A 26,983-nucleotide genomic window follows, 5' to 3' on the forward strand; every position below is an offset into this window, starting at 1 on the left:
TTGCCTAGGGAGCAAGAGGTTGCCGGTTCAAATCCCCGCTGGTAAGTTTCCCAGACTCTGCGAAACACCTCTATCAGGCAGCAGCGATAGAGGAAGAGGCTGAAAGGCATCCTCTCATCCTGTGTGGGAGGAGGCAATGGTCAACCCCTCCTGTATTCTACCAAAGACAACCACAGGGCTTTTCTGTGGGCGCCAGGAGTCGACACCAACTTGAAGGCACAACTTTGCTTTACCAGAGGGCAGTATCATTGGCAAAGAGCAGCTATCTTACAGTGCTCACACACGCCGTCTCCCATTCAAATGAGAAGCCGGGCAGACTCTGCTTAGCAAAAGGGACACTTCATGCTTGCTACCATGAGACCAGCTCTCCTCTCTCTTTTCCCACCCTGCCCTTCACTGCCTCATTATGCTGTCTTTTGGATTTGGGCAAGGCTGCAGAACTGAACGACAACTCCTAGCATCCCCAGTGCCCAGTCATCAGGAGTTATGGGAGTTGTAGTCCAGCATCTGCAGGAGGGCTGGAGCCGTGCAGTCCGGGACGAGGGTTCTGGTGCTGAGGCGGAGACAGGGAGGTCTGTGCCTGTTGTGGCACAGCTGGTCTGGAATGGCCAACCTGTTAGGAAGGGTGTGATTCAGCGTGGCTTGGCCTGCACAGTTGTTCCCCTCCCAAAGATTGCTCTGTCCACCTCCAAGCGGAGAATTCCTGGCAGGAGATGAGTGGCGGCTACAGTCCCGATGCCTGGCAGCTGGCAAGCGCAGCCTCCAGGCGGATGCTGGTCCAGGGCTGGGTTAGCAAACGGTCGGGTTCCGAGCAGGGAATGCAGCCTGTTGACCTCCGGTCGGATTCTCATCCTTCAGAAATGGTTGGACACCTCCCAGGGCATTTTAGAAGAGCTGCCTGTCCACTATATTTATATCCCTTGCTCCCCCCCCCATTGCTATCTGAGCAAAGAGGCTGCCTTTTAAAAAGAGGTGATTGTCTTTGAGCAGGGGGAGAGCAACTGGCCCTATCCGTCCCCAGCACAGCATCCCTGCAGTGGCTGGTGTCAATTTTATGTGTCTTTTCCCGATTGTGAGCCCTTTGGGGACAGGGAGCTCTATTTCTTTCTGACTTTCTATCTATCTTTCTATCTTTCATATTTATATCTATCTATCTATCTATCTATCTATCTATCTATCTATCTATCTATCTTTCTTTCTTTCTTTCTTTCTTTCTTTCTTATTTATATCTATCTATCTCTCTCTCTATCTATCTGCGTAAATAAATGGGAACTTTTTTTGAAAAGCGGTATATAGATATCCGCTGTGTTTGTATTCCTCCAGGGAGCCCAGAGTGGTGTACATCAGGGATTCTCAACGTTGGGTCCCCAGATGTTATTGGACTTCAGTTTCCATCATCCCCAACCAAAGGCCACTGGGGCTGGGGATTATGGGAGTTGAAGTCCAAGAACATCTGGGCACCCCACGTTGAGAATCTCTGGTGTACATGGTTATGTTTTATCTTCACAACGCACCTGCGAGGTAGGTTAGGCTGGGAGAATGCCTGATCCTTTCCCCCCTTGCATTTAGCTGGAGAGAAGTGACTGGCCCAGAGTTAGTCCATTTAACTGGAGTAATCAGTTGGAGCCCTCGGCATAGAAACCGGGAGCTGCTTCTTCAAGCTCTGTTCCTGCTCACGCAGAGAAGGCCTTTGCCGATAGTAAATAGACGTGTTTAGCGCCTCGTTCCTTCCCCAAAAGGATCTCTCCAGCCTAGAACTGTCTCCATCCCCTCCATAACAGATGGCTCAGGCTCAAGAGAGATTTAGAGGTCCATAAATTACTTCCACTGTACTACGGACAGATCCATCCATTAACTGAGACTTGGAGCTTAGTCTCAAAAATGCGTCAAGATAAATGGCCAATAGATCATAGGGAAAGGAACGCTGGCGGACCGTTGAAAGTAAGACTGCCTTGTGCAGTTGTCCAGGTTTTCTCCCCCCCCACCCGCTTACTTTTCGTCTCTACACATTTCCCCCTGTGGACTGTCTTGTCTGTTAATATATTGCTGACCCCTAACAGAGCCTGTGGTTAGGTAGAGAGACTCCTAGCTCTTGTTGACCAATCTTGGGGTAATTTCTTGGCTTTTTTGGACTACAACTCCCACAATCCCCAGCCACAGTGGCCAATTGCCAGGGATGATAGGAGCTGTAGGCCAACATTTGCAGGAAGGCCGAAGTTGAGCAGCCCTGGTCTACTAACTCCGGCGTTTGCAGAGCCTGAGAAACTCTCAGTAGCCGTGGTTCAAGAAGCACAGCATGATTGGATGGCCTTTGCTCCTGTTCTTTGTCTGCAGCATCTGGTATTTGGTGGTATACTGCATCTAAATATGGAGGTTCCATTTATCCAGAACACCTTGTGCAAGCATCCACAAATACAGTGCTGTGGAGACTGCCCTTTGTCCCATCTGGAACATAGGAAGCTGCCTTCTACTGAGTCAAGCCATCAGTGCATCTAGCTCAGTATTGTCTACCCAGACTGGCAGCAGCTTCTCCAAGGCTGTAGGCAGGAGTCTCTCTCAGCCTATCTTGGAGATGCTGCCAGGGAGGGAACTTGGGACCTTCTGCATGTAGGTAGGCAGGGGCTCTTCCCAGGGTGGCCCCAAGGGGGAATCTTTTGCCATGCTCACACTTGTAGTCTCCCATTCAAATGCAAACCAGGGCAGACCCTGCTTAGCAAAGGAGACAATTCATGCTTGTTACCACAAGGTGCTCAGGACCTTGAAAGCACAGTGCGAAAGCCCTATTTGGGCATTCAGAAGCAGAAGAAGCACTTTCACACGTACGGCGCCCAAAGCGGGTTGGAAGTCCTGCTTGAGTGCGTCACTCACCCCCTCCTCCTTGGTGATTGTGTGCTGTAACCGTGATGGCTGGTGCCGAGGAGAGCTGGTCATATGGTAGTGAGCATGAATGGCCCCGTTTGCTAAGTAGGGGTTGCCTTGGTTTGCTTTTGGATGGGTGACTATATTGGTGCGCGGTCAGCTGTAAGATCGTCCCCCTTTGCAGATGCAGCCATAGTATCACTGGCATGCAAAAGGCCCCAGGGTCAATCCCTAGCTGCATCTCCAGGTAGTGCTGGGAGAAACCCCTGCCTGCGACCTTGGAGAAGCCGCTGCCAGTCTGGGTAGTCAATACTGAGCTAGAGGAACCAATGGCCTGACTCAATATATGGCAGCTTCCTACATTGCAGTGATGAACCTGTGCGTCGCCTTCTCCAGCGTGTGGTTGGGGCAGGAGAATGAGACAGGCCGGCTCTTTCTTGACCGCTGTGAGAGCCGTCTGTGCCTTTCCGCCTTCTGTTTGCCGCCCCCCCCTTTAAACAGTCGGTGGCTTGCGCTGGCTGCCTTGCCGTGCTGTGTCTGAGACGGGGGTCTCGTGGGCCTGGGCAAAGCCTTAGTGGCAGTTGTGCGTGTGTGAGAGAGAGTGTGAGTCATTGGGCCGCCTGCCAGGGGGGAGTGGGTGGGTGGGGGGCAGAGACAGGACACTGTCTCCATTGTGTGCCCAGCTTGGCATTTTCGGGTGGTCGGCAGCTCCCCGAGGCAGGAGTGGCATAACTCACGTGCTTTCGGCGTCCCGGTGACCTCCCCTTTGCTCCGTCTCCCCACCCTGCAGCTCGACGCCACGCTGGACCTGGCCGAGCGCCGGCAGATCCGCTCCGCCATCCGGGAGCTGCGGCGGCAGGAGCTGGAGCGCGACGAAGAGGCGCTGGCGTCCAAACGCTTCCGGACGGAGCGCAGCGCAGAGAGGCAGGAGAACAAGGAGAACTGGCTGCGGTGAGTCTCCTCCTGGCTTTGGGGGCGGGGGGGGCACCTGGGGTGGCGGGGGGGGGACCCACTGGCGTGCCATTTACAGTGGGGCACATCCTGATAGTTGCCATCCTGACCCCAAGAACGTCCTCCAAGCAATGCTGCGTCTTGACGTAGTGTTGCTCTGTTCTGGGGAAGGGTGGCGGTGGCTAGTGGTGTGCAAACAGGTTCGATGTCGAACCGGTTTGGTTCGACCATTCGGGGTCGAACCAAACCATCCCCTGTTCAGTCCGACTTCGGACCGAACCCCAGTGGGGGTTCGCGGTTTTTTAAAAAATCACCCTTTCTGGGGGACTTCCTCCAGGTGGTGGTGGGGGTGTCCACGGGGGTCCCCCCTTCCCCCACCGGCCTCCTTGCCCCCCGAACTGGCCTTTCAGGCTGAAGATCCAGCTGAACGGGCAGTGCGCAATGGTCCGCCACGCCGGAGCGGGGAGGTCCGAACAGGCTGAAGAGCCAGCCGAACGGCTGGTCAGGGTGGCAAGGAGGTCAGCAGGTGGAGGGAGAAGCCCCGCGGACCCCCCCCCTCCCCACCACATAGAGTAAGTCCCCTGGAGGACATAAGTGATACAAAAATGTTTTGCGGGGGAGGAATACGTGGCCCAGTCCGGTTCGGGTCTGGTTCGGATTCGAACCGAACCGGGCCAGTTGGTTCCGTCCACACCCCTAGTGGTGGCCAGCCGTTAAGATAATCAACAGCACTTTGTATTTTGCCCAGAAACATATCGGCCGCCAATGCCACTGCTTTAAAACAGGCATCATACGGTCCCCGGAGACCAATCTGGCTGCTGCATCTGATCTTCTTCGAGTTTCTGAACACTATACAAAGGCAGCCCCAGTTTTTTTACACTCCTGCCTCCAAAATACCCACCCCAGTGTACCCACATTTAATTTTGTGACTCTTGAATGAGGCCACGACAGTAAAGCGACCACCCTGATGATGCTTTCCCAGTGTGCTCAGTTTAAAGACCGATGTGCCGAGAGGGTCCTTATCCTGACGTCTTTCAAGGGCACCCTGTCTGCCCGCCTGGTGTGTTCCTTTATTGGCGCATGCAATTTAAAAGAGTGCGTGCAAAAGAGCTGGCATCCTGGCATCCTCCTGGCACGATCCTTTATTGCGTGGGGGGCAGGTTAATTCGACACCCCCCCCCATAAAGGATCATGGTGAGAGAAAGTCAGGACGAGCTCTCTCTTGGCACATCTCCCTTTTAATCATTTGGGTAACAAAAGGATCATCCAGTCTGACCTGTGGTCCCTCTAAGGTTTTTCATCTCTTTGTGAAATGAGTTTTATTCTGGGTAGCGTGTAACATTCATTCAGAGTGGCTCCTTCCTAATTCAACCTGAGCAGGATCTAAAATTAACTGAGCGGACTTCAGAAAACTTGTGAGCGCATGTGCCTTAGAGGGAACAGTGAAACTGACCCATAGTAAAGCCGAGTCTAAAGACTTACATAATCATGAGCGTATAATAAGGCCAATTATAGTGCCTTTCAAGAAATCCTTCCGTCATTTTTTCTTAGAGTGGTGCCAATGTTTTCCACTGAACATCTCAGATGTCACAGTTCAGTTTCAAAAGCGAATGAACGGTCCTCCTTGTCTCTCTAGGATTTTGCTTGAGCTGATTTTTCCATCGCAGAGATGTTTAGAACAAGTCAGTTTCTATATTTGCCTTGATAGCCTGATTTCCCTGCGCCCAGATTTCTTTTCATTCGTAGCTGATCTTGCTTCCGATATCTGGCTACCCATGGTCTCTCTGCAACTATCAGATTGGCCACTAAACGCTTGCGTTCAGGTTGGACAGCAGGTCTTGTTGTTTTAACTGGGAAATGTCCAGCAAGGGCTGCACAACTCTAGCTGACTATAACTCCCATCATCCCCTGCCACAACGGCCAATATTTATTTATTTATTTATTTATTTATTTATTTATTTGAAATATTTATACCCCTCCAGTACACTATTGCTCGGGGCGGCTCACTACCTTAATAAAATAGATACAGTGCAAAATAAAAGATTAATACAGTTAAACAAAAGACCAGGCTAAAACCTCATTTAAATTTACAATTTTTTTTAAAGTTTCTAATTAAAAGTTATTAATAAAGAGAACTATAAAGAACCAACTATCTATCTATCTATCTATCTATCTATCTACACACACACACACACACACACACACACACACACAGAGCAGATAAAACATTAAAAAGCCGCTTTAAAAATATGTGTTTAGTTGTTTTTTAAAAACACCAAGGAGGGATCGTGGTGAAGCTCTTTGGGGAGGGCATTCCAAAGTCGAGGGGCCACAGCCGAAAAGGCCCTGTCTCTAGTCCCTGCCAGCTGGATCTCTGTTAGGGGCCACGAGCAGGGCCTAAGATGCTGACAGGCCTCTCCAAGCCTAAGTCAAAGGGTGGTCCGGAGGCGCTGGTCCACCTCCCCGCCTAACCTTTCCCTGGCCCTGACTCCCATCAGGTCCCAGCGGCTGGAAGAGGAGCAGAAGCAGCAGAAATCTCTGGACGTCCTCTCCGGGAAGCTTGAGAGCATCCAGGACGTGGAAGAGCTGACGGCTTTGGTGAGTTGGGGGAAAACCCCACTTCTGGATGTCTCCACCGTTGCCATTGTCGGAAGCTTGTGTAACAGAGCGGCTAAGATTCTGGACTACGGTTCAGTTAGGGGTACGGTTTGGGAACTCCCCAGTTCCCATCTTGCCTCTGACTAGGGGTGTAGGAAGCTTGTCCGGTTCCAGCGGGTAGCCCCTCTTTTCACCACCGTGCATGTGCTGGCCACGCTCCCTACATCTCATGTCAGATGCAGGGGGGGTGGCCAGCACCCGGAACAGGGGCCAGGTGACCCCTTTCCTGCTCCTTTGCGTGCCGGCTAGGAAGGAGCGGGTGAGATGCTATGTCTCATGCTTCTAGCTGGCGAGCGCTTGGTTGACCTGCTGGGGGCAGGAGGGGCAAGGGGTACCGTGGTGCCCCCCCCCAACTTTAGCGGCCCAAGGACATTTGACCCACCTTGTCTGATGGGGGCCATGCCACTGCCTCTGACATGCACTCACCTGGTGTGTCATGGGGAGAATGATGCTCACGTGTTGTGACGATTATGTCCGGATAGGCAATATGAAGTGCAGTGCAGTCATCCCTTGTCCACGCGAGGGTTGCATTCCGGGAGAACCTTGCGGTTGGCGAATTTGCGGTTGGAGAGCAATAGAAGTACATTGGAAACGAGGTTAGGGGAATCGCGGTTGGGAAAAGTCCGAAAAATACAGTTAAAAGTAGAAGAAATCATCCCTTGACCCCTTGAAATTGCAAAAGAACCCCTCCCCCCAATTCCCCCGAAACCTCACCAAACCGCGGATACTCAGGTTGCAGTTGGCGAGACCTGCCACAATTTCCCAGTCGCGGCTACTTAAAACCGAGGGGTGACTCTACTTGGAATACCTGGAAAGGCCCAGGCACGTGAGAGGAGAGCTGGTCTGGTGGTAGCCAGCATGACTTGTCCCCATAGCTAAGCAGGGTCCACCCTGGTTGCATATGAAAGGGAGACTAGAAATGTGAGCACTGGAAGATCTTCCCCTCAGGGGATGAAGCCGCTCTGGGAAGAGCAGAAGGTTCCAAGTTCCCTCCCTGGCGGCATCTCCAAGATAGGGCCGAGAGAGACTCCTGCCTGCAAGCTTGGAGAAGCCGCTGCCAGTCTGTGAAGACAATACTGAGCTAGATGGACCAATGGTCTGACTCAGTATATGGCAGTTTCCTATGTTCCTACGTTATCACTATTACCTGAGGTCCCAAGTGGCAACCTGTCTGGTTTCCTTGCATCCTGGTCTTAGATCCAGGCAGGCTGGTAACCATGTGCAGGTAATTTGCTTTGAAAAATGTTATATTTGTGGAATTTGTTATTTTCTGCAAAAATCTCAAAAATGAATGAGAAGGTATAGAGGGTGCAGGGGCTTCTGGATTCTACACCCTACCGCAGGGATGATAAACCTTGGGAGATGTTGTTGATCAACAGCACCCATCATCCCATCCACAGTGGTCGAAGGCTGATGGGGGTTGTAGTCCAACTACCTCTGGGGACCAAAACAGAAACCCCTGCCAGCTGGTGAGTGGCGGGAGGGGGAGAGAATTAATTCCTCTCATTATATCCCCTTTTATCTCTCACTTCATCATGAACTCATCAGTGCTTTTTGCTGGCCATATCTCAAGGCAAAATGAGCCAGTTTTTTAAAAACACACATAGCATTTTCAGAGCAGGTTTCAGGTGTTCAGAGCACGTTTCAGCCATTCTTGTGACACTCCTGTAAGGTAGGCCCAGTATTCAGTGTGTTTGCTTACATATGGGATCCTAGCTCTGTGGGAGAGCATCTTCATTTTGCTTTGACAAATGTTACATTTATGGAATTCTTTCTTTCTTTCTTTTTTTGCAAAAATCTCAAAAACGAACGACAAGGTATAGAAGGTGCAGGGACCTCTGGGTTCTGCACCCTACTGAAGGGATTTCAAACCTTGGGAGATGCAGATGTTCCCAGGTTCCATCCCTGACGGCATCTCCAGGTAGGGCTGGGAGAGACTCCTGCCTGCAGCCTTGGAGAAGCCGCTGCCAGTCAGTGTAGACAATACTGAGCTAGATGGACCAGCGGTCTGACTCAGTAGAAGGCATCTCCCTATGTTCTGTTTCTTTTAGAGTGCAACAAAAGTATGTGCAAATTATGAAGCCATCCATTTAAGCCAGCAAAGAAAACAAATAACATTGTGATTGACTTCCAGGGGGTCTTTGTTGGCAGGAAAGTGCATATAGAACCGTGAATTGCACATATCATTATTTAGACTCATAAGCCAGACAACAGGGAACAATTTGGCACTAATCAACGTTCGGGGACACAAAGAGAAAGAGAAGAAAAAGAGGATGTTTTTCTGGAGGCTGCATTGGCTTCCTTCCCACCGCAGTAATTCAAGAGTTACTGCTTTGCAGTCGGTCTGGGTTTTCATCCCCGATTTGCAGAGGGCTTGCTTTACTGTGGCTAAGGTGGGATTCGAACCTGGGTCCTCTGGGTTCACACATCTGAGACTTTTAACCACTCTGCTACACCAGCTCTCTGTGGTGATCAAGCGGCTGTCTGGACGGGAGCAGGTCCTCAAGGATCCTTAAAACCCAACAGGCCGTCCCATGGAAATAAATGAAGAGCATCCTATCCAGGCCTCTGTGTCCGGACAGGGGCTCACCTTTTTTCAAGGCACAGTTTTCTGCAATGGAAATGAAACGCGGGCTTGGTGGGCAGGGTTGCGATGGAGAAGCCATGTGGTGACGGGGGGGGGGGGGTCAGGGGGCACAGGGGTGTCCGTGGAAGGCGGGGGGAGCATAAAACGGCTAACTTCTCCGTTTGCTTTCAGCTACGAGGAGCCAGCAAGTACGAAGAGCGCAAGCTGATCCGTGCCGCCATCCGCAAGTTGCGGGCGGAGGAAATTGAAGGTATGGTGCCTTGTGGAGCGGGGAGGGTGCAGGTGTGTGTGTCTCCACGTGTTGCTGAAAGGAGACAGAGGGTGGATTTCTGAGACCCCCGTTCATTACGTTGTCCTTGACACCTAAGGTGAGAGAGGGTCTGGTGGTAGGGGGCGTGGAGTGTCCCCTTTGCTACGTAGGGTCTGCCCTGGTTGTCATTTGGATGGGAGACCCCATGGGAGTGCTCTGAGATCTTCCCCCTTAGCGAATGGGGCGGTTAGCTCGGTGGTGAACCATCTGGAGAAGGTCCCTGGTTCAATCCCTGGCAGCATCTACAGGTAGGGCTGGGAGAGACTCCGGCCTGCAACCTTGGAGAAGCCGCTGCTAGTCAGTGCGGATGGTCCTGAGCTAGATGGACCAATGGTCTGACTCAGTAGGAAGCAGCTTCCTATGTTTCTGACAACATCAGCAGAGGAGCATCTGCTGGGATCAAAGCAAAGGCGTGTCAGACTCAGCCTCCCGCTTCCCACAGTGGCCATGCAGAAGCTGGGCATGGAGACAGTAACTCTCCACTGTTGTATGTTCTGCAGTAACCAGTATTCAGAGGTTGACTGCCACTGAGCATGGAAGTTCCATTGGGCTAAGAACAAATGTTCCCAACCAGGTGTCCCTAAATATTGTTGGACTACAACTCCCATCATCCCCAGCTGCAATGGCCTTTGGGGAAGATGGGATTTATAGTCCAACAACGTTGGGAGACCTATCTTTGGTAATCCCTGGATTAGATCTAAGGTCTGTAAAGTCCCACATTTTGATTCCCACAGTGGCCTACCAGCTTCCTCTAGGAAGCCCACAAGCAGGGTATATAGGCAAATTAGCCTCACCAGCAATTCAGGGATAAACTGCTTCTGAACCTGGAGGCTCTGTAACGCTGAGCCTATAACGTTGCAGTGTTTTTCTTCCCCTCCCAACGTACTCGGGGTAATCTGATTAAATGGGTTGGCCGGAGTTTCAGGATCGAAGGACAGGGATGGGTCCAGCAGAGCACTGGGGTTCCTGAGGCTGGATCGTGCCCCCCCCCCTCACAATCTGTGTCTTCCCTCCTTTAAAGCTGCAGCCTTGGCCGGAAAGGCTTACTACAGCCGCAGAGACAAGGAGATCCTTGACTCCAAGAAGCAGGAGGAGGAAAACTCCTCAGATGGAGGCATCTCTGAGGTGAGGCCCTCTCCTGATCCCCACTGATACAAGCTCCCGATACAAGCACCTCCGATACAAGCACCTCCGATACAAGCTCTGATACAAGCACCTCCGATACAAGCTCTGATACAAGCACCTCCGATACAAGCTCCCTCTCCGAGGGACCCCTGTCTCTGTGTGGCTTCTAGAAAGTTCCAGCTGTGCAGAGGTGTCTTGGGGATGGGGCTGAGCTCAGTGGAAGAGCATCCCTTGAATATTCCTGCCTCTCTGACGTGGTCACCAGAGGGGACAGTGCTCCGTGTCCTGACACTGAGGGAAGCTCCATTGTCATGTACATGGGACAGGGCCTTCTTGGGGATTGCCCCCAGGCTTTGGAATGCTCTCCGAGTGGGTATTTGTTCCCTGGCTTCCCTTGCTGCTCTTAAGAAGGGAACGGGTTCTCTCTTTGTTCAGGCGTGCGGGGCTCTGTTCTTTTGCTGCTCTGTCTCTGTATTTCACGGTTGGTACTGCTGGCAGTTTTCATCTGCTTTTATGGTATTTTAGCCTTATAAACTGCCTCGGGATCAACGCATGAAAGGTGGTTTAGACAATTAACTCTAAATCAAAGTCACAGATTCCTGGCGGCAGGGTGGTGGCTAATTGGAAACTGAGCCCTGAGCCCTGAGCCCTTTTGGAAGGGCGGTATACAAATCAAATAAAGAAATAATAATTAATAATAATAATAAATAATAATAAATAATTTGCCCGCCGCTGAAGTTTTTATAAACAGATATTTTTAAAACGGATGTCATGTAGTGGAGAGCCACTGAGGCTGGGAGAGGCTCCTGTCTGAAACCTTCGAGAGCTGCTGCCAGTCAGTGTGGACAGTCCTGAGCCAGATGGGCAAAAGGGTCTGACTCCGTCGAAGGCAGCTTCCTAATCTACTTGCACGACCAAGGAGACATCCTGGCAAGAGGTGGTGAGCTGCCCACGTCTCGAGCGATCAGCACCTGCCTTTTAAAACACCGGCTCGGAGAAGGAAGGATATAGGAACCACCCAGGGCAAGGGTCTTTCTAGTGCACTATCGTGTTTCCCAGCTGGGGGAGCCCGGAAGTGAGGCATGGCTGGCAGCGGCTCCTCAGAGGTAGACTGCCTCTGACCATGGAGGTTTGATGTAGCCACCCCTGATCAAAAGCTGTTGATCAAAAGGCCCCCTCTGAGTTTCTTTAACTCGCCCGGTGAGCCTCCCTGGATCCTGTGCGCGTGAGATGGCGTGCTGCTTGCAGGCCGTTCTTAGGCACCACTAGGAAAGAGGAAAGGTTCTTGTGTAGGTGTAGCCCTACCCGAGTCTCTCCGGCTGCTGGGCTACAACTCCTATTATCCACAGCTGTTTTAGCTGGGGAGGATTTTATTTAATTAATAATTTAACATATTTTTATACTGCCCGAAACTTACGTCTTTGGGCGGTTTACAACAAAATAAAAACAGCAAGTGAAGCGTTAGTTAAAACAAAAACAAACATCAGTGAAACGTTAGTTAAAACAAAAACAAAAAGTTTAAAACGTCACAACAATTTACAATTTCTAAAACAATATTTTAAAACAGCATTAAAGCCATTAAAACAATGTTAAGTACCCAAACAGCTAGAGACCCTCGGGATGGCCACTCCTGGTCTAGTGAATATGGCTCTTTGAGAGCAAGAGTTTTCCCCGAGAGGGACATGGGGAAGTTATTATTATTATTATTTTTACATTTATATCTCGCTCTTCCTCCAAGGAGCCCAGAGCGGTGTACTACATACTTGAGTTTCTCCTCACAACAACCCTGTGAAGTAGGCTAGGCTGAGAGAGAAGTGACTGGCCCAGAGTCACCCAGCTAGTTTCATGGCTGAATGGGGATTTGAACTCGGGTCTTCCTGGTCCTAGTCCAGCACTCTAACCACGACACCACGCTGGCTCTCCATAAAACCCTCCGGAAATGCTGCCAGCATGACTTGTGGCCAAGCCAGGGCGCACAGAGGGGCTCGGGGCCAGGTTCAAGCCCTCTGCGACGGGTTAGGGATTTGCACGAATCGCGATTCGTCTCGTGATTCGAAACGCATCCCCTGCGCCTTTAACACCGGAGAACAGGCGCATATGGCAGCACGCACATGGTCTCTGCGCATGCATGGCAGCCCTTTGCATGGTCAGCGAGCATGCTGTGACCATGCAAATGCTGCCGCGCATGCTTGGGCGGCAGAGGAGCAGGTATGCCCCTGCTCTCCTCCGTGTTAAAGGTGCAGGGGCTGTGCTCCGAATCGCGTGTCGAATCACGATTCGTGCCCATCCCTGCGGCGGGTGGGTTAAATGAAGGAACTCTCCGTTCTGTGAGTGCCTGTCTGCAGTCTGTATAGCACATCAGCGGGACCTCGGCTTTAGTGGCGCAACCCTGCTTCCCACCTTAGAAAGACCTCTCAGAGTCTCTCTCCTCCCCCTGCCCACCCAAATCTCCCCACACTTCGTAGCATCTGGGACCTGGAAAAGAGGACAGAACCCGTGTGCCGGTGGTTGCCTAGCAACCCCTGTCAACCTGGAAGTGGTCGGGAGGGCTGCATCTCGCTGCCTAGCAACAGCTCCCACCTTGCATACGGACACACAAAAGGGTCTTTCTGCAAAATTGTCCAGGGTGTGTATGTGTGTGGTCGGACAGCCCTTGTTTCAAAGTCTAAGTGTGCCTTGGTTTGCAGAGCTGGACCGCGAAACGTACCTGGACAGCCCTGACAAGAGCGCCAGGAGGCGTGTTTGTGTGTCTGTGTGTTTGTGCGCATGCATGCTTAAGATCAATGCTGCCCTCCACTGGCTGGCTTGTGTCAAACCTTTGTCTCTCTCTCGCTTTCTCTCTCTCGCTCTTTTCCGTTCTACGAGATGCTACACCCTGGAGGGGATGTGGCAATTTGGGACGCATCCTGACACATGCAGGCGGACCCTGCTCTTAACCTGAAAGAGAACCATCTGGGTTTTAAAAATCCAGCCCAATTGAAGCACCTCTTGTTTCGGTGCTTCGTGATTGCTCGTGCAGGTTCGGACCGCCCCCATTCGCCAGCCTGCACACCTCGAAGGAGTGGGCGACTCCGCCCTTTTAAACCGCTCTTTAATGACTTTGGTTCTCCGCCAAGGCCGCCAAGGTGCGTTACGGAATGAGCAGCCGGCGCTAAGCGGCCGTCAGCTGCCCGGCGTCTTCTGTGTGTGCTTATGCTCATGGCCACAGGTGCGGCCAGGTGAGGCTGCTCTCCAGAAGCCTGCAGCCTGACTGCCTTGTCTCTCCCCAGGCGCAGGAGCGGGAGCTGATTAGGGCCCAGATCCGGGAGCTGCGAAGTGAACAGCACCGAGAGACCAAGCCGACGGAGGTCCCGGGTGAGTCTTTGCAAAATCCTGATTTCCATGGCTTTGCCCGACACACCCCTTTCTGGCAGGAGAGCTGGCAGCAGAGGAGTGGGGAGGGGAGAGGAGGACAGGCAAGGGGTGTCACCTCGGGAGCAAGGGAGTTGAGGCAGCTTTTGTGTGTGTGTGTCTGTGTGGAGAAGAAGGGAAGCTTTGTGTGTGGGAAGAGGATGAAGCAGATGGTGTGGAGGACTGGGATCCTATTCAGCTGCAAGAATTTAGTTCTGCTATTAATTTAATTAATTGATTGATTGATTAATAAACTGAGCAAAGAGACACCTTTTAAAGTGGTGATTGCCTTATATTTAGCAGGGGGAGAGCAACTGGCCCTATCCAGCCCCAGCACAGCATCCATCCAGTGGCTGTTGCTGGTATCAACCCTCTGTTTCTTTTTAGATTGTGATCCCTTTGGGGACAGGAGACCATCTTATTTATATATTATTTATTTTTCTATGTAAACCGCTTTGAGAATTTTGGTTGAATTTATAATGATTTATGATGATGATGGTGCTATTTACACACAGTCTACCAGATGTTATTGACCAGATTTAGTACTTCAATTATTGGGCCCGTACCAAGGGTCTTCTAGGATAACTAAAGAAAAATTAAAGATATTGTAGTAGTCTCAAGTCATGTGGCCACAACACATTTGTGGTGTCTCAAGTCATGTGGCCTTCTGTAGTTGATGTGTTGTGATTTTATTGATGCCCAAGGTGTCGAGATGGTGTTCAAGTTCTTTTGGTACTGCACCAATATCATCATCATCATCGTCATCAGTAGTTGTTAATGCAAGACAGCATTTCAGTGGGGCTTTAGAACAGGGGTGGTCAACATTAGGCTCTCCAGCGGTTATTGGACTGTTTTTGGGCATCCCATCAAACTTGGGTCCCCAGATGTTGTGGAACTTCAGCTCCTGTAATCTTAAGTAACAACAACATTTTAATTGTAAACAGACCTAAGCCATTTTGGAAAGGTGGTATAAAAATCGAATGAGTGAGTAAACAAACAAACAAACAAACAAACAAACATCTGGGACCCAAGTTTGAGAACTCCTGGGTTAGCTACTTCTAGTTTGGAGCACTCAGACTGCTTCAGAAACATTATCTCTGGAACCTTCACCATAACCCTGTAAGGTAGTCTGGGAGTGTTGAGACTGAGGACTAGTGACTTGTCTGCCCACACCACTAGCAGAAGCCAAAAACTGAGCTAGGAACCTTCTGGTTCACGGTTGTGTCTTTTCGTCATTCCGCCACCCTAGAAATGATCTGTGACCTTTTTGCTTCTTTCAGACTCCTCGCCAGGGACGTTTCTCCTCCTGGACCCTGTTGCTAACCAGCCCTCTTCCGAATCGTCTTCGTCCTCGATTCCAGAGACGGTGCCGGATCGAGAAACGAGCACTGAGAGCCCCAAAGCGAGCTCCCATGACAGTGATTCCGATACGGAGCCCCAGCCCCCTTCCGCGGAGGAGAGCCCCAGTGGCACTTTGGAAGGGGAAGGCAGTGAGCCGCTGAGGGCCCCCAAAGAAGGGGCACCCCCCAGGGAGACCATGCAAGAGCAGGCTGAGACTCCCAGTGCCGGAAGAGGCGTCTGCCAGGCCGAAGACGCCCACCCGAGGCTATTGAATGACGAGCACGAGAGCAGCGAGGTATTTGGGCACGTCCTCTAGCCCAGGTCCTAGGCAGGATGTCCGTGTCATTTCCTGTTTGGAAGGGCCACAGATTTTGAGCTCTCCCACGCAGGCTGGGCACGTGAGAAAGAGGGACGGCATCCAGACAGTGCCGTGGTGGTGTTTGGGGGCAGCTGGGGGACTAGACCGGCAGTTGCTGAGCATATGGAATCGGCCCCCATCTTGCTTTCTCTCTTCTTTTCCCCCAGGATGTCCTCCGAGCTCCAGAGAAGGAAGCACACTCAGTGGATAACGAAGGTGATGGTAAGGGTGTGAAATGTGCCTTCCTCTTCCCGGTTGAGCTGCAGTGGTGGGGGAAGAAAGGGGAGTGTGGCCACATCATTGTTGCTGCTGTTAGGGATGGTTGACTCTTTTTGCAGAATTTATGCTTGCATAGGTTTTGCTGAAGCTTTGCTGCGTGAGCTATATAAATACTAGCGCGCATGTGATATAAATGCAGTGCACATGTGAGCACTGGAAGAGATTCCTCTTAGGGGATGGAGCCGCTCTGGGAAGAGCAGAAGATTCCAAGTTCCCTCCCTGGCGGCTTCTCCAAGACAGGTCCGAGAGAGACTCCTGCCTGCAACCTTGGAGAAGCCGCTGCCAGTCTGTGTAGACAATACTGAGCTAGATAGACCAATGGTCTGACTCAGTATATGGCAACTTCCTTTGTTCCTACTGAGCTAGACGGACCAAGGGTCTTACTAGGTAAGTAAAGTAAAGTTGTGCCGTCAAGTTGGTGTCGACTTGTGGTGACCACAGAGCCCTGTGGATGTCTTTTGGTAGAATACAGGAGGGGTTGACCATTGCCTCCTCCCGTGCAGTATGAGATTGTGCCTTTCAGCACCTTCCTCTGTTGCTGCTGCCCGAAACGTGTGTCCCATAGTCTGGGAAGCACACCAGCGGTGATTCGAACCAGCAACCTCTTGCTCCCTAGGCAAGTTACTTCCCCGCTGCGCCATTAGGTGGCTTTTCTGACTAGGGAGGCGGCAGCTATAGCCTCCCACCCTTCGCCTTCACCTCCGCGGAGTTGCCTTTTAAAGAACTGTCCTGTCCTGTGCCAAGCTCAACAGTGGGAATCCCAGAACGATGGGGTCTCTAGGCGTGGATATCAGGAGTGTCTCTCGAACTAGTCTGAGGGGAGCAAAAGGGTAGCAAGAACGTTGTCTACCCAGACTGGCAGCGGCTTCTCCAATGTTGCAGGGAGGTGTCTCTCCCAGCCTGACCTGGAGAGGCTGCCAGGGATTGAACCTGGGACCTTCTGCGTGCAAAGCAGATGCGGCCTCATCTACTAAGCGGGGAGATCTTACAGCGCTCACATGTAGTCACCCATCCAAATGCAAACCAGAGCGACCCCTGCTTAGCAAAGAGGACAATTCATGCTTGCTGCCACAAGACCGGCCCTCCTTCCCTATTAAGTGTTTGTAAAGTAGCTAATGTAATTAGGGAGGCAGGGGTCTCTCCCAGCCCCACCTGGAGCTGCGGCCAGTAGCGATATGCACGAACCAGCAGATGGCCGATTCGGCGGTGGCGGAGGGCTTGTGCACGACGTGTGCATGCACACCGGCCACTTCCGGTCCGATGCGGCAAGAAAGCATGCTGCCAGCCTGTGCCAGTGATTTTGAGCACAGCGCGAACAGGGGAAATGTGTGTGTGTGTGTGTGTAAGAGCACCCTCCCTGCTCCTTAAAGGTAACCACCGCTGCCGCCGAACCGGTATGGAAAATGACCCCCGAACTGGTCCGTGCACCGAACCGGGGACCTCCTGCATGCAAAGCAGATGCTCTTCCACGGAGCAACAGCCCCATCCCTGGTGGAGTCCAATGCCCGGGTGCACCAAGGCAGGCCTGGATTGGGGGGAAGTGCTTTGCTGTTCTGCAGTCCTCCTGGAGCCTCGGCTTTGGGGGCCGGAGAGGCTGCTGCTGTGGGGACCTCCTCTGCCCCCTCACCCCCCTGCAAGCCCTTCTCCACGGCCTCTGCCTGCAGGGCCATGAAAGGGAATCTCCGCTCCCCCGAGCTGGGCCTTTTGCATTCTTTCTCCCAATAAGGTCAGGAGAGGCGCTCGCTCTGTCCTTGGCTGGGCCCCTCTCCTCCCTGCTTTGCTGGTGCTCAGCTCCGGCTCGCTTCCCCCCTCCCTGGGCTGGCCGAGGTGCCTCTGTCGGTAGCACCTTTTTGCAGCTGTGATCCCCCCCCCGTCTCTTATTGTATCTCCCTCCACCCCGGGCGACCCTTCCTTCTTTCTCAAGGAGAGAACTCCGGTGATTTGGGAAGGGACGTTGCGGGAACCTCAAGGCTGTCTTTCCGCATCCTTCCCGATGGTCTCAGAGTTCGGCAGTTGCAGTTCTCACAGCTGCCCATCCCTGGCTGGGAAGTTCACCTTAAGAAACAGCCCTGCTGGATCAGGCCCAAGGAGGCCCATCTAGTCCAGCATCCTGTACCCCCCAGTGGCCCACCGGATGCCTCTGAGAAGCCCCACGGGCAAGAAATGAAGGTGTGCCTTCTCTCCTGCTGTTGCTCCCCTGCAACTGGGATACGGGGGCATCGACTTAGAGAAGGGGTCCCCCATCTCTGGCCCTCCAGATGTTGCTGAACTACAACTGCTTAGATTGTGAGCCCTTTGGGGACAGGGGTCCATCTTATTTATTTATTATTTCTCTGTGTAAACCGCCCTGAGCCATTTTTGGAAGGGCGGTATAGAAACCGAATGAATGAATTCCCGTCCATGTTGGGAGGTGTGGTTCAGCCACAGCTGCCCCTATTGGGACCCCCTGACTTTTAGGGCGCTGGGAAGTTTTGACGCGCAGAATTCTTCCTGAGCTCTGTATTCTGCAGGTGAGGTGGAGGGTGTGAAGATCGGGCCTCTTGGCTCCTTGGCAGAGTTTTTCTGTTTCTTTCCTTGTCGGACAAGGGAGATCCTAGTCCAGTTTAGGGCCAGTCCTGGGTGCGACTTCCACTTCAGTGGTTGGGAACCTTGGCTCTCTGACGGTAGTTGAACTGCAACTCCCATCATCCCCTGCCACCACAGTGGCTGGGGATGATGGCAGTCGTGGTTCCACAACAGCTGAGCTAGTTTAGTGCCTGTTTTTCTGTTCTAATTTTAGATAGGAACCTAGAGAGCTGGCTTAACACGGCATCAGACCCTTGAATCCATCTCGCTCAGCATTGTCTACACTGACTGGCAGCAGTTTCCCAAGGTTGCAGGCAGGAGTCTTTCCCAGCCCTACCCAGAGATGCCACAGAGTGAATCTGGTATCGTGCAAGGATGCCGATACACGTCCACTGAGCTATTTTCCCACCCCCTAGGGGGATTATCCTAAGCGTTCACATGTTGTCTCCCATCTAAATGCATACCAGGGCAGACCCTGCTTAGCAAATGGGACAATTGATGCTCACTACCACAAGACCAGTCCTCCTCCTTATTTTGCAATATATTGTTTGCCAGTAGCCTTATTCTGTAACCCAGGTCTGCTCAACCTAGGCCCCCCCCCAGGTGTTTTTGGACTACAATTCCCATAATCCTCGGCCAAAGTAGCCAATAGCCAGGGATTATTTATTTATATATCGGTCAGATTTGTATACCGCCCCAAACCTTCGTCTTCGTGCGGTTAACAATAACATAAAATAAGTTAAAACATACACAAAGATCTTAAAACAATTTAGGCAATCTTAAAATAAAAAAACAGATTAAAACTTGAAAATTTAAAAAGCGGAAAAAGCTTGGCTGAGCAGGTGGGTTTCCAAGTGCTTTTAAAAAATGGCCAGAGATGGGGAGGATCGTATTCCAGTCGGGAGAGCATTCCACAGTCTCGGGGCAGCAGCCGAAAAGGCCCGTCCCCATGTGGCCACCAGCCGAGCTGGCGGCAACTGGAGACGGACCTCTCCAGACGACCTCAATGGGCGGTGGGGATTATGGGAGTAGGAAGATGCTGAAAGGCATCCTCTCATCCTGCGCGGGAGGAGGCAGTGGTCAACCGCTCCTGTATTCTACCAAAGACAACCACAGGGCTCTGTGGGTGCCAGGAGTCGACACCGACTCGACGGCACACTTTCCCTTTAGGCCAGCATCTGCAGGCAGGCTGAAGTTGAGCAGGCCTGCTGTAACCGATGGGGAAAGGGGCATATACGTATTTAAATATAAAATTGGGAAATGCTGAAGGGGGCTTGGAGCAGTGGGGGGCTGTTGAGGTCTCAGTTCTGTTGGCCAAGGGGGGAGTTTGAGAGCCTCTTGGTCTCACCTGACTCTAATTCCCCTTTTTCTTCCCTTGACACTCTGCTTCAATCCTTTCCGGATGCCCTACTTAGCAGCCGCATCATGTGAGGCCCCCAAGACCTCCACCCCACTAGACGCCCACTGCTGCGAAACGGCGCAAGCCACACCACGCCCAGCTGCCGGCACAGGTAACCCGCCCAGACCCAGCTGTTGACTCTTGACGGCATTAGGCACTCTCTCTCCCTCTTGTCCTCTTTCTTTCTCGTTCTCTCTCCCTCCTCCTGTCCTCCCTCCCTTCATAGTCCTCTCTCTCCCCCGTTGCCTCTCTACTTCCCTCATCCTCTCTCTCTCCCTCTCACCTCCCTCATCTCTCTCTCCCCTTGTCCCCTCCCTCCTCTCTCCCCCTCCCTTGTCTCTCCCTCCCTCTTCCTCTGTCCCCTCCCTCCTCCTCTCTCTCTCTCCTCTCTCTCTCTCCCTCCCTTGTCTCTCTCTCCCCTCGTCCCCTCCCTCATCTCTCTCTCTTTCTCCCTCTCTCCTTTCCTCCTCCTCTCTCTCCCTTCTTCTCCCCCTGTCCCCTCCGTCCCTCCCTCGTCTCTCTCCCCCCTCATCCCCTTTCTCTTCTCTCTCTTTCTCCCTCTCTCCCTTCCTCCTGCACTCTCCCCCTCCCTTGTCTCTCCCTCCCTCTCCCCTGTCCCCTCCCTCCTCCTCTCTCTCTCTCTCCGTCCCTTCCTCATCTCTCTCTCCCCTTGTCCCCTCCTCCTCTCTCCCTTCCTCCTCTCTCCCCCTCCCTCTCCCCTGTCCCCTCCTCCCTCCTCTCCCTCCCTCCCTCCCTCCCTCCCTCCCTCGTCTCTCTCTCCCCTCGTCCCCTCCCTTCTCTCTCTCTCCCTCCTCTCTCCCTTCCTCCTCCTCTCTCCCTCCCTCTCCCCTTGTCCCCTCCCTCCTCCTTTCTCCCTCCCTCGTCTCTCTCTCCCCTCGTCCCCTACCTCCTCTCTCCCTTCTTCTCTCCCTTCCTCCTGCTCTCTCCCCCTCCCTTGTCTCTCCCTCCCTGTCCCCTCCCTCCTCCTCTCCCTCCCTCCCTCATCTCTCTCTCCCCTTGTCCTCTCCTCCTCTCTCCCTTCCTCCTCTCTCCCCCTCCCTCTCCCCCTGTCCCCTCCTCCCTCCCTCCCTCCCTCCCTCCCTCGTCTCTCTCTCCCCTCGTCCCCTCCCTTCTCTCTCTCTCCCTCCTCTCTCCCTTCCTCCTCCTCTCTCCCTCCCTCTCCCCTTGTCCCCTCCCTCCTCCTTTCTCCCTCCCTCGTCTCTCTCTCCCCTCGTCCCCTACCTCCTCTCTCCCTTCCTTCTTCTCTCCCTTCCTCCTGCTCTCTCCCCCTCCCTTGTCTCTCCCTCCCTGTCCCCTCCCTCCTCCTCTCCCTCCCTCCCTCATCTCTCTCTCCCCTCGTCCCCTCCCTCCTCTCTCTCTTTCTCCCTCTCTCCCTCCCTCCTCTCTCTCCCACTCCCTTCTCTCTCTCCCTCTCCCCCTGTCCCCTCCCTCCCTCCCTCCTCCTCTCTCTCTCCTCCCTCCCTCATCTCTCCCTCCCTCTCTCTTCTCTCTCTCTCACCCCCATCCCCTCCCTCGTACCCTCCCTCTCTTGTCCCCTCTCTCCTCCCTCGTTGCTCTTCCCCCTCCCTCCCTCTCCTCCTCCCTCATCTATTTATATACCGCCCTCCCTTCCACAATGGCTCAGGGCGTCTTACAACACGGTAAAAACAATTAAAACAAGCTAACAGTTAAAATCAAAGTATAAAAACAGAATGAAACCAATTAAACAATTCAAACAGCCAAAAACCCCTGGAAAACCAGGGCAGCAATTTAAAACAATTCAAAACAGTTTTCCAGTCATTTAAAAACCCTGGAAGGCCAGGCCAAACAGCTAGGTCCTCTCTCCCCTTTTCTCTGGCTCCGCAGCGGCTCTAATATCTAGCCAGGCAGTGATGTCCGAGCACCAGAGACACCACTCCGCAGAACCTTTGTCTTCATTTTCGCTTAGTGCCTCTGAGCGTGCCCATCTGCCAGATGGGGGTGGGGGTGGCATTTGTTGCTGGGGGGCGGGCACTGCTTGGAGGGGTGCGACAGGTGCCATTTCGGCCCTGGGGCATGGCGGCACAACTTTGGTCCTCCCGTAATCCCTGGTTATTGGCCTCTGTGGCTGGGGATGTTGGGAGTTGTAGTCCAATGACAGCCCTGTGTCTGGATAAAGCAGGAGTTCTCAAACTTGGGTCTCCAGGTGTGGCTGGACTACAGGTCCCATCACGCTTGCCAGATGATGTTGGACTGCCACTCACAGGAACAGAGGAAGCTGCCATATACTGAGTCAGAGCATTGGCCCATCTAGCTCAGTATTGTCTACACAGACTGGCAGCGGCTTCTCCAAGATTGCAGGCAGGAGTCTCTCTCAGTCCTATCTCAGAGATGCCGGGGAGGGAACTTGGAACCTAGATGTTCTTCCCAGAGCAACCCCCCATCCCCTAAAGGGATGAATATCTTGCAGTGCTCACACATGTAGTCTCCCATCCAAATGCAACCAAGGTGGACCCTGCTTAGCTGAGGGGACAAGTCATGCTTGCTACGGCAAGACCAGCTCTCCTCTCCTAAATCTTCAGGAGGGGCTCGCCTGTTTGGGGTTACCAGGCAGGTGGCCATGGGATGCAACCCCCTGCTTTGAAATCTGGACCTCTCTTCCCTTCCCAGGGCAGCTCAGCTGCGGAGGGAAGAACTTGGCCCTTTGTAGGAAGGGAAGGAGCTGAGTGGGTTGGTCTTGCTTTAAAGGGGGGGGGGAGCTTGCTTCCTTTCCAGAGACTTGGCCAGATTCCCAGCTGTGCTAGAATTGGTCTTTGTTCCCCGGCCAAGAAACGAGTCTCTTTTCTCGTGCGCGCTTTCTCTCTAGACGCCCGGCGGGAGCAGCAATCCCAGCGGTCCGGCTCCGTGTGGGAGCGTGCGCGCAAGTTCAACGCGGATCCCCCCTCCCAAACCGCCGGTCCCCCGAAAGGGGAGAGCGCACACAGAGGCTCCCGGATCCTCCAGCAGCAACAGCAGCTCCTGCACCCCCAACGTGTGGCAGACTCACCTGCTGGAGCCCGCGGCGGGGCCGTCGGCCGTGCCCCCCAGGATGGCCCCCAGCGGGCAGAGAACAGCGGCGCCGGCGGGGAGCCGGCCACAAATCCCACAGCCTCTCCGGCAAAGGCAGAGCTGCTCCGGCCTCTGGCTCCGGGTCCAGCCTGCCCTAAAGAGGCAGGCGGTCCCGGTGGGCGGAGCAAGGGCAGCCAATGGCAGGGCGGCAAGGCGATGCCGACCCGGCCGGCCGTTGAAAACACCAACGGGAGCGCGGCCGGCTCAGAGAAACCCTCCAGCAGCCCTCGGCCACCCCAGGCACGCAATCACGGTGCCGACCCCAGCGACGCCATGAAGACCCTCTTCACCATTGAGATCAAGGATGGCCGCGGCCCCCCTGTCCGAAGCCACATTGTCGGGATGCCAGGCAGCCAGCGGGCAGGTGAGTGGCACGGTGGCCCCTGGGGGTTAGTGCGGATTGGGACTTGGGACTTCAGAATGTCTGTCTGTCTACATGGGGGGGGGGTGGACAGGGGGTTGGACGGTCCGTTGGAAGCCCCTCTTGGTCATTTCTGCCATCATCTCCTTGAGATGCTGGTGTCCATTCTGGCTCCTAGCTATGGGGAAGAAAGGGGTAGGCAGAAATTTCTCTTCCCCTCTTTGCGGCGGAAGATACCCTGTGGGCAGAGCTGGGTTCTGTTAAGTAGTTTTCAAGGCAAAGCTGTTCCCGTGGAAGAAACATCTCTGGGGATTTTCAAGGTATGGGAAGAAATTCAGTGAGCGAAATTTCGCAGAGAAGGAAAGCGTGTGTGTGTGTGTGTGTGTGTGTGTGTGTGTGTGCGCGCGCGCCTCTGGAATGTTCGTCTTTCTGTGGACCAAAGTTCTGCACAAGAGGCCACCCCCCCATCACTTAGTTGCTACAGCTTTACCTGTTGAATTTCTGCCTTTGCCCATAAAACAGTGGCGAGTGGCTGAAATGTAACCTAAGCAGAAATTCAAGGTGACTAACCATGGGGAGTTGTGAGCAACACCCCCCCCCTGCCGCCGCCAAGCACCTTTCTTCCAGGATTGCTTTTCAGAATCTGCTGCCGTGGCATGGAGAACTTAAAATGCCCCCTCACCTGGGGAGCGGGCGGGTGGGGGAGAGAGGTTTCTCCACCGAGCAATGAAAATGTCTGGGATCCTAAGGCCAAATGGGCCGATCCAGGCTTGTGGCATCTACTTAGTTTTTTACTCTAGGTCCGCCAGGGCAAAATAGTGGATTGTGGGACCTGTTTTCAGCCCCAGCCCTGACCTCCCAGTCAGTTCCCGCACAGCTCCGCTTCTGGGTTCCCCCCATGCTTTCTCCCGGCCGTCTGATTTAGAAGTGGGGTCGGAACATCCTTTTGATGCCCTTAAGGATAGGGTCCCTTTCAGCTCTGTTGCGAATCCTTCAGCCGTCTTCCAGCAGATCCTGATCTGCCTTCTTCCTCCCACCCCCTGCTGGTTTCGGGCGATGGCAAGATAAAACGTGGACCGCGAGCAGCACAGCTGGGTGACGCTGTCACTGCTGCGTGTGGTCCCAGATTTGTGCAAATGTTCCTATTTCGGGCAACGTAAACTTCTGTCCTGGGTTGGCATTCATCTTCTCAAGGACTGAGTGGAAAGTCTGAGGAGTTGTTTCCCCCCCCGCTTCCTGCTGGGGGCCCTGAAACCCTGACTCTTTAGAACAGGTCCAGCTCTCGAGGGAGTTGGGCGTTGGGAGCAGTGCCCTATTTGGGAGTTGGACGCCGGTTCGCCAATAGGGTACTGACTCCCCCACGCAGGATCGGCTGATTCTAGGAGTTTTATGGTGGCCAATTTTGATGGTACTGTTTGCATTTGAAAAGACACGTTCATCCTCCTCCTTCTGCTCCTCAACCAAAGTTCACAAAGCAGTTTACAAAGAAAAATAAAGACATAAATAAGATGGTCCCCTGTCCCCAAAAGGCTCACAATCTGAAAAGAAACCTAAGGCAGATACCAGCAACAGCCACTGGAGCGATGCTGTGTTGGGGCTGGATAGGGCCAGTTGCTCTCCCCCTGCTAAATGGAAGAGAATCTCCACTTTAAAAGGTGTCTCTCTGCTCAGTTAGCACGGCTTAGGTCTGATACTGTTCCTCATCCAAACCCCGTTCAGACGTTATGTTGTACAAGTGTACGGATGTCTGCACCCTCGTACCTGTGTTTGTGTGAATGGCTGCACCTGGGTTCATTTAAAGGTGAACCTGGGTCCAGGCCTTCTGGAGCCGCTAAGAAGTGCATTCCTGTGCCTGTATTCAACATAGTGTGTGAATAACTCTGCCTGCGTACAGATCTGTACATGTGTACACTATATGGTACAGAATGCGGCAGCCAGATTGGTCTCTGGGTTTACCCAAAGGGACCATATAACGCCGATTTTGAAAGAACTGCACTGGCTGCCGATATGTTTCCGAACGAAATACAAAGTGCTGGTTATTACCTATAAAGCCCTCGATGGCTTGGGTCCAGGGTACTTAAGAGAGCACCTTCTCCGGCGTGAATCCTGTCACCTATTAAGATCATCTGGAGAGATCCCGTTACGGTTGCCGCCAACTTGTTTGGTGACGACTCGGGACAGGGCCTTCTCTGTGGCTGCCCCAGGGCTTTGGAACGCGCTCCCTGCTGAAATGAGAGCATCTCTTTCTCTGTTTGCTTTGAGGACCCTCAAGACGTACCTCTTTTCCCAGGCTTTTAACTGAAATTTTAATTTTAATATTACTCATTGGGATTTTTTATCTGTTTTATGAATTGTAACTGTTTTATATTGTGTTTATATTATTTTTTTACTTTACACTGCCTGGAGATTTCTATATCAGACGGTATATTTAATTAATTAATTAAGTAATTAATTAATTAAACACATTTGTATACCGCCCAAAACGCAAGTCTCTGGGCGGTCTAGAAATACGATCGATAGATAATATGCAGATTCTGTCAGCGCTGAACGTAATTTGTGAATAGGATATGGCATCACAAGGGCTCGAGATGATAGAAATCCGGACAGTTTTCTCGATGATTACCAGGGTACGAGAAGCTTCCTACCCTAGTGCAGGAGCCTTGCTTTCTTCCGATTGGCCACCATGAAAATTCAACGCGCTGGGTAGCGGGGTGGTGGAAAATGCTTGTCTGTGAGCTGGGGATGGAGGCGGGAAAGCAGGCAGTGTTTCCCCTCCATCCTCGCTCTGGAGCTGTGTGCAAGTTTTGGGCTCGCGGCTGCCACCCGCCTCCATACCCGGATCGCAACCGATCTGTTTCCTCCCACTGCTGCCTTGCTTGTAGAATTCCCACGATGCCCGGTCAGGAGTGCGCCCAGCTCCCGAATTAGGGTCAGAGGCTTCTCCTACCTTAGTTGATCATTGTGAAAACCGCCCTAGAATATTCATCATGGACTTGCAACTAGCCACTGCCTGGTCGCCCGGGGCGATTTGTCGTTGCTTCCAGGCGACCAGACAGGGAAGCTTTTGGGAGGTGTTTGATGCTCTCGAGGAGGCAGGCCAGTAAAAAGGTTTGTAGACTGCTAACATAAGGATTTGTGAGTATTTATCTCCCTCGGAGGAAGAGTGGGATATAAATGTAAACAAACAAACGGATTTGCCTGCAAAACTACAGAACCCCCGAGCTTCCCCTTTTCAGTGATCCAGACTCTCCTCTCACTTCTTCCTTGCCCACTTTCACAGAGCTCACCCTGGGGTTGAGGAGCGCCCCCATCCGAATCACCACCAGCAGCACCAGCAACGTGGGCAGTGCCAGCCATGCCAGCAGCCTTAACGCGGTGAGTGTCCAATTCTCTTTCTCCTTTGCCTGCTCTGGTGGATGCGGTGGGGGCGGGGTTGTAGGGCAGGCTGGCCCTACGTTTGGGACCCTGAAGTGGTGGAACCGAGTGGGATGCTTGCTATTGCAAGTGTGTGTGTGTGTGCGGGGGACACACACCCAAATGTTTCATTTGCACACGGCGAGACCGAAGGGCCCTGCTTTTGTGCAGTTGGGTTCTTGATGGGATACCTTGCAAGGAGGGGAGATGGAAGGGGAGATGGAAGGCAGAAAGGTGGAGGTAAGTGGGTTGTTTGGGAAATATACAGCTCCCTGCCCAACAGAACCCCCAGTCCACCC

The 26,983-nt window shown here is 52.9% G+C and overlaps 1 protein-coding gene across 5 annotated transcripts in view; it reads left to right on the forward strand.

Annotated features, from left to right (window-relative positions):
• SMTN (smoothelin) overlaps positions 1–26,983 on the forward strand; it is an 86,475-nt gene that overhangs the window by 29,213 nt on the left and 30,279 nt on the right. For 4 of the 5 annotated variants that reach the window (XM_053280146.1, XM_053280151.1, XM_053280150.1 and 1 more), the window contains 10 exons: positions 3,650–3,810; positions 6,309–6,408; positions 9,227–9,305; positions 10,387–10,490; positions 13,760–13,844; positions 15,161–15,516; positions 15,747–15,801; positions 19,839–19,934; positions 22,668–23,273; positions 26,551–26,645. In XM_053280146.1, the coding sequence (XP_053136121.1) occupies positions 3,650–3,810; positions 6,309–6,408; positions 9,227–9,305; positions 10,387–10,490; positions 13,760–13,844; positions 15,161–15,516; positions 15,747–15,801; positions 19,839–19,934; positions 22,668–23,273; positions 26,551–26,645 (1,737 nt within the window). The remainder of the gene's footprint in view (positions 1–3,649; positions 3,811–6,308; positions 6,409–9,226; positions 9,306–10,386; positions 10,491–13,759; positions 13,845–15,160; positions 15,517–15,746; positions 15,802–19,838; positions 19,935–22,667; positions 23,274–26,550; positions 26,646–26,983) is intronic. The other variant, XM_053280148.1, reaches the window with a different exon arrangement.

This window comes from Hemicordylus capensis, chromosome 15 (assembly GCF_027244095.1).
Source record: "Hemicordylus capensis ecotype Gifberg chromosome 15, rHemCap1.1.pri, whole genome shotgun sequence".
In the NCBI taxonomy this organism is placed as follows: Eukaryota; Metazoa; Chordata; class Lepidosauria; order Squamata; family Cordylidae; genus Hemicordylus; species Hemicordylus capensis.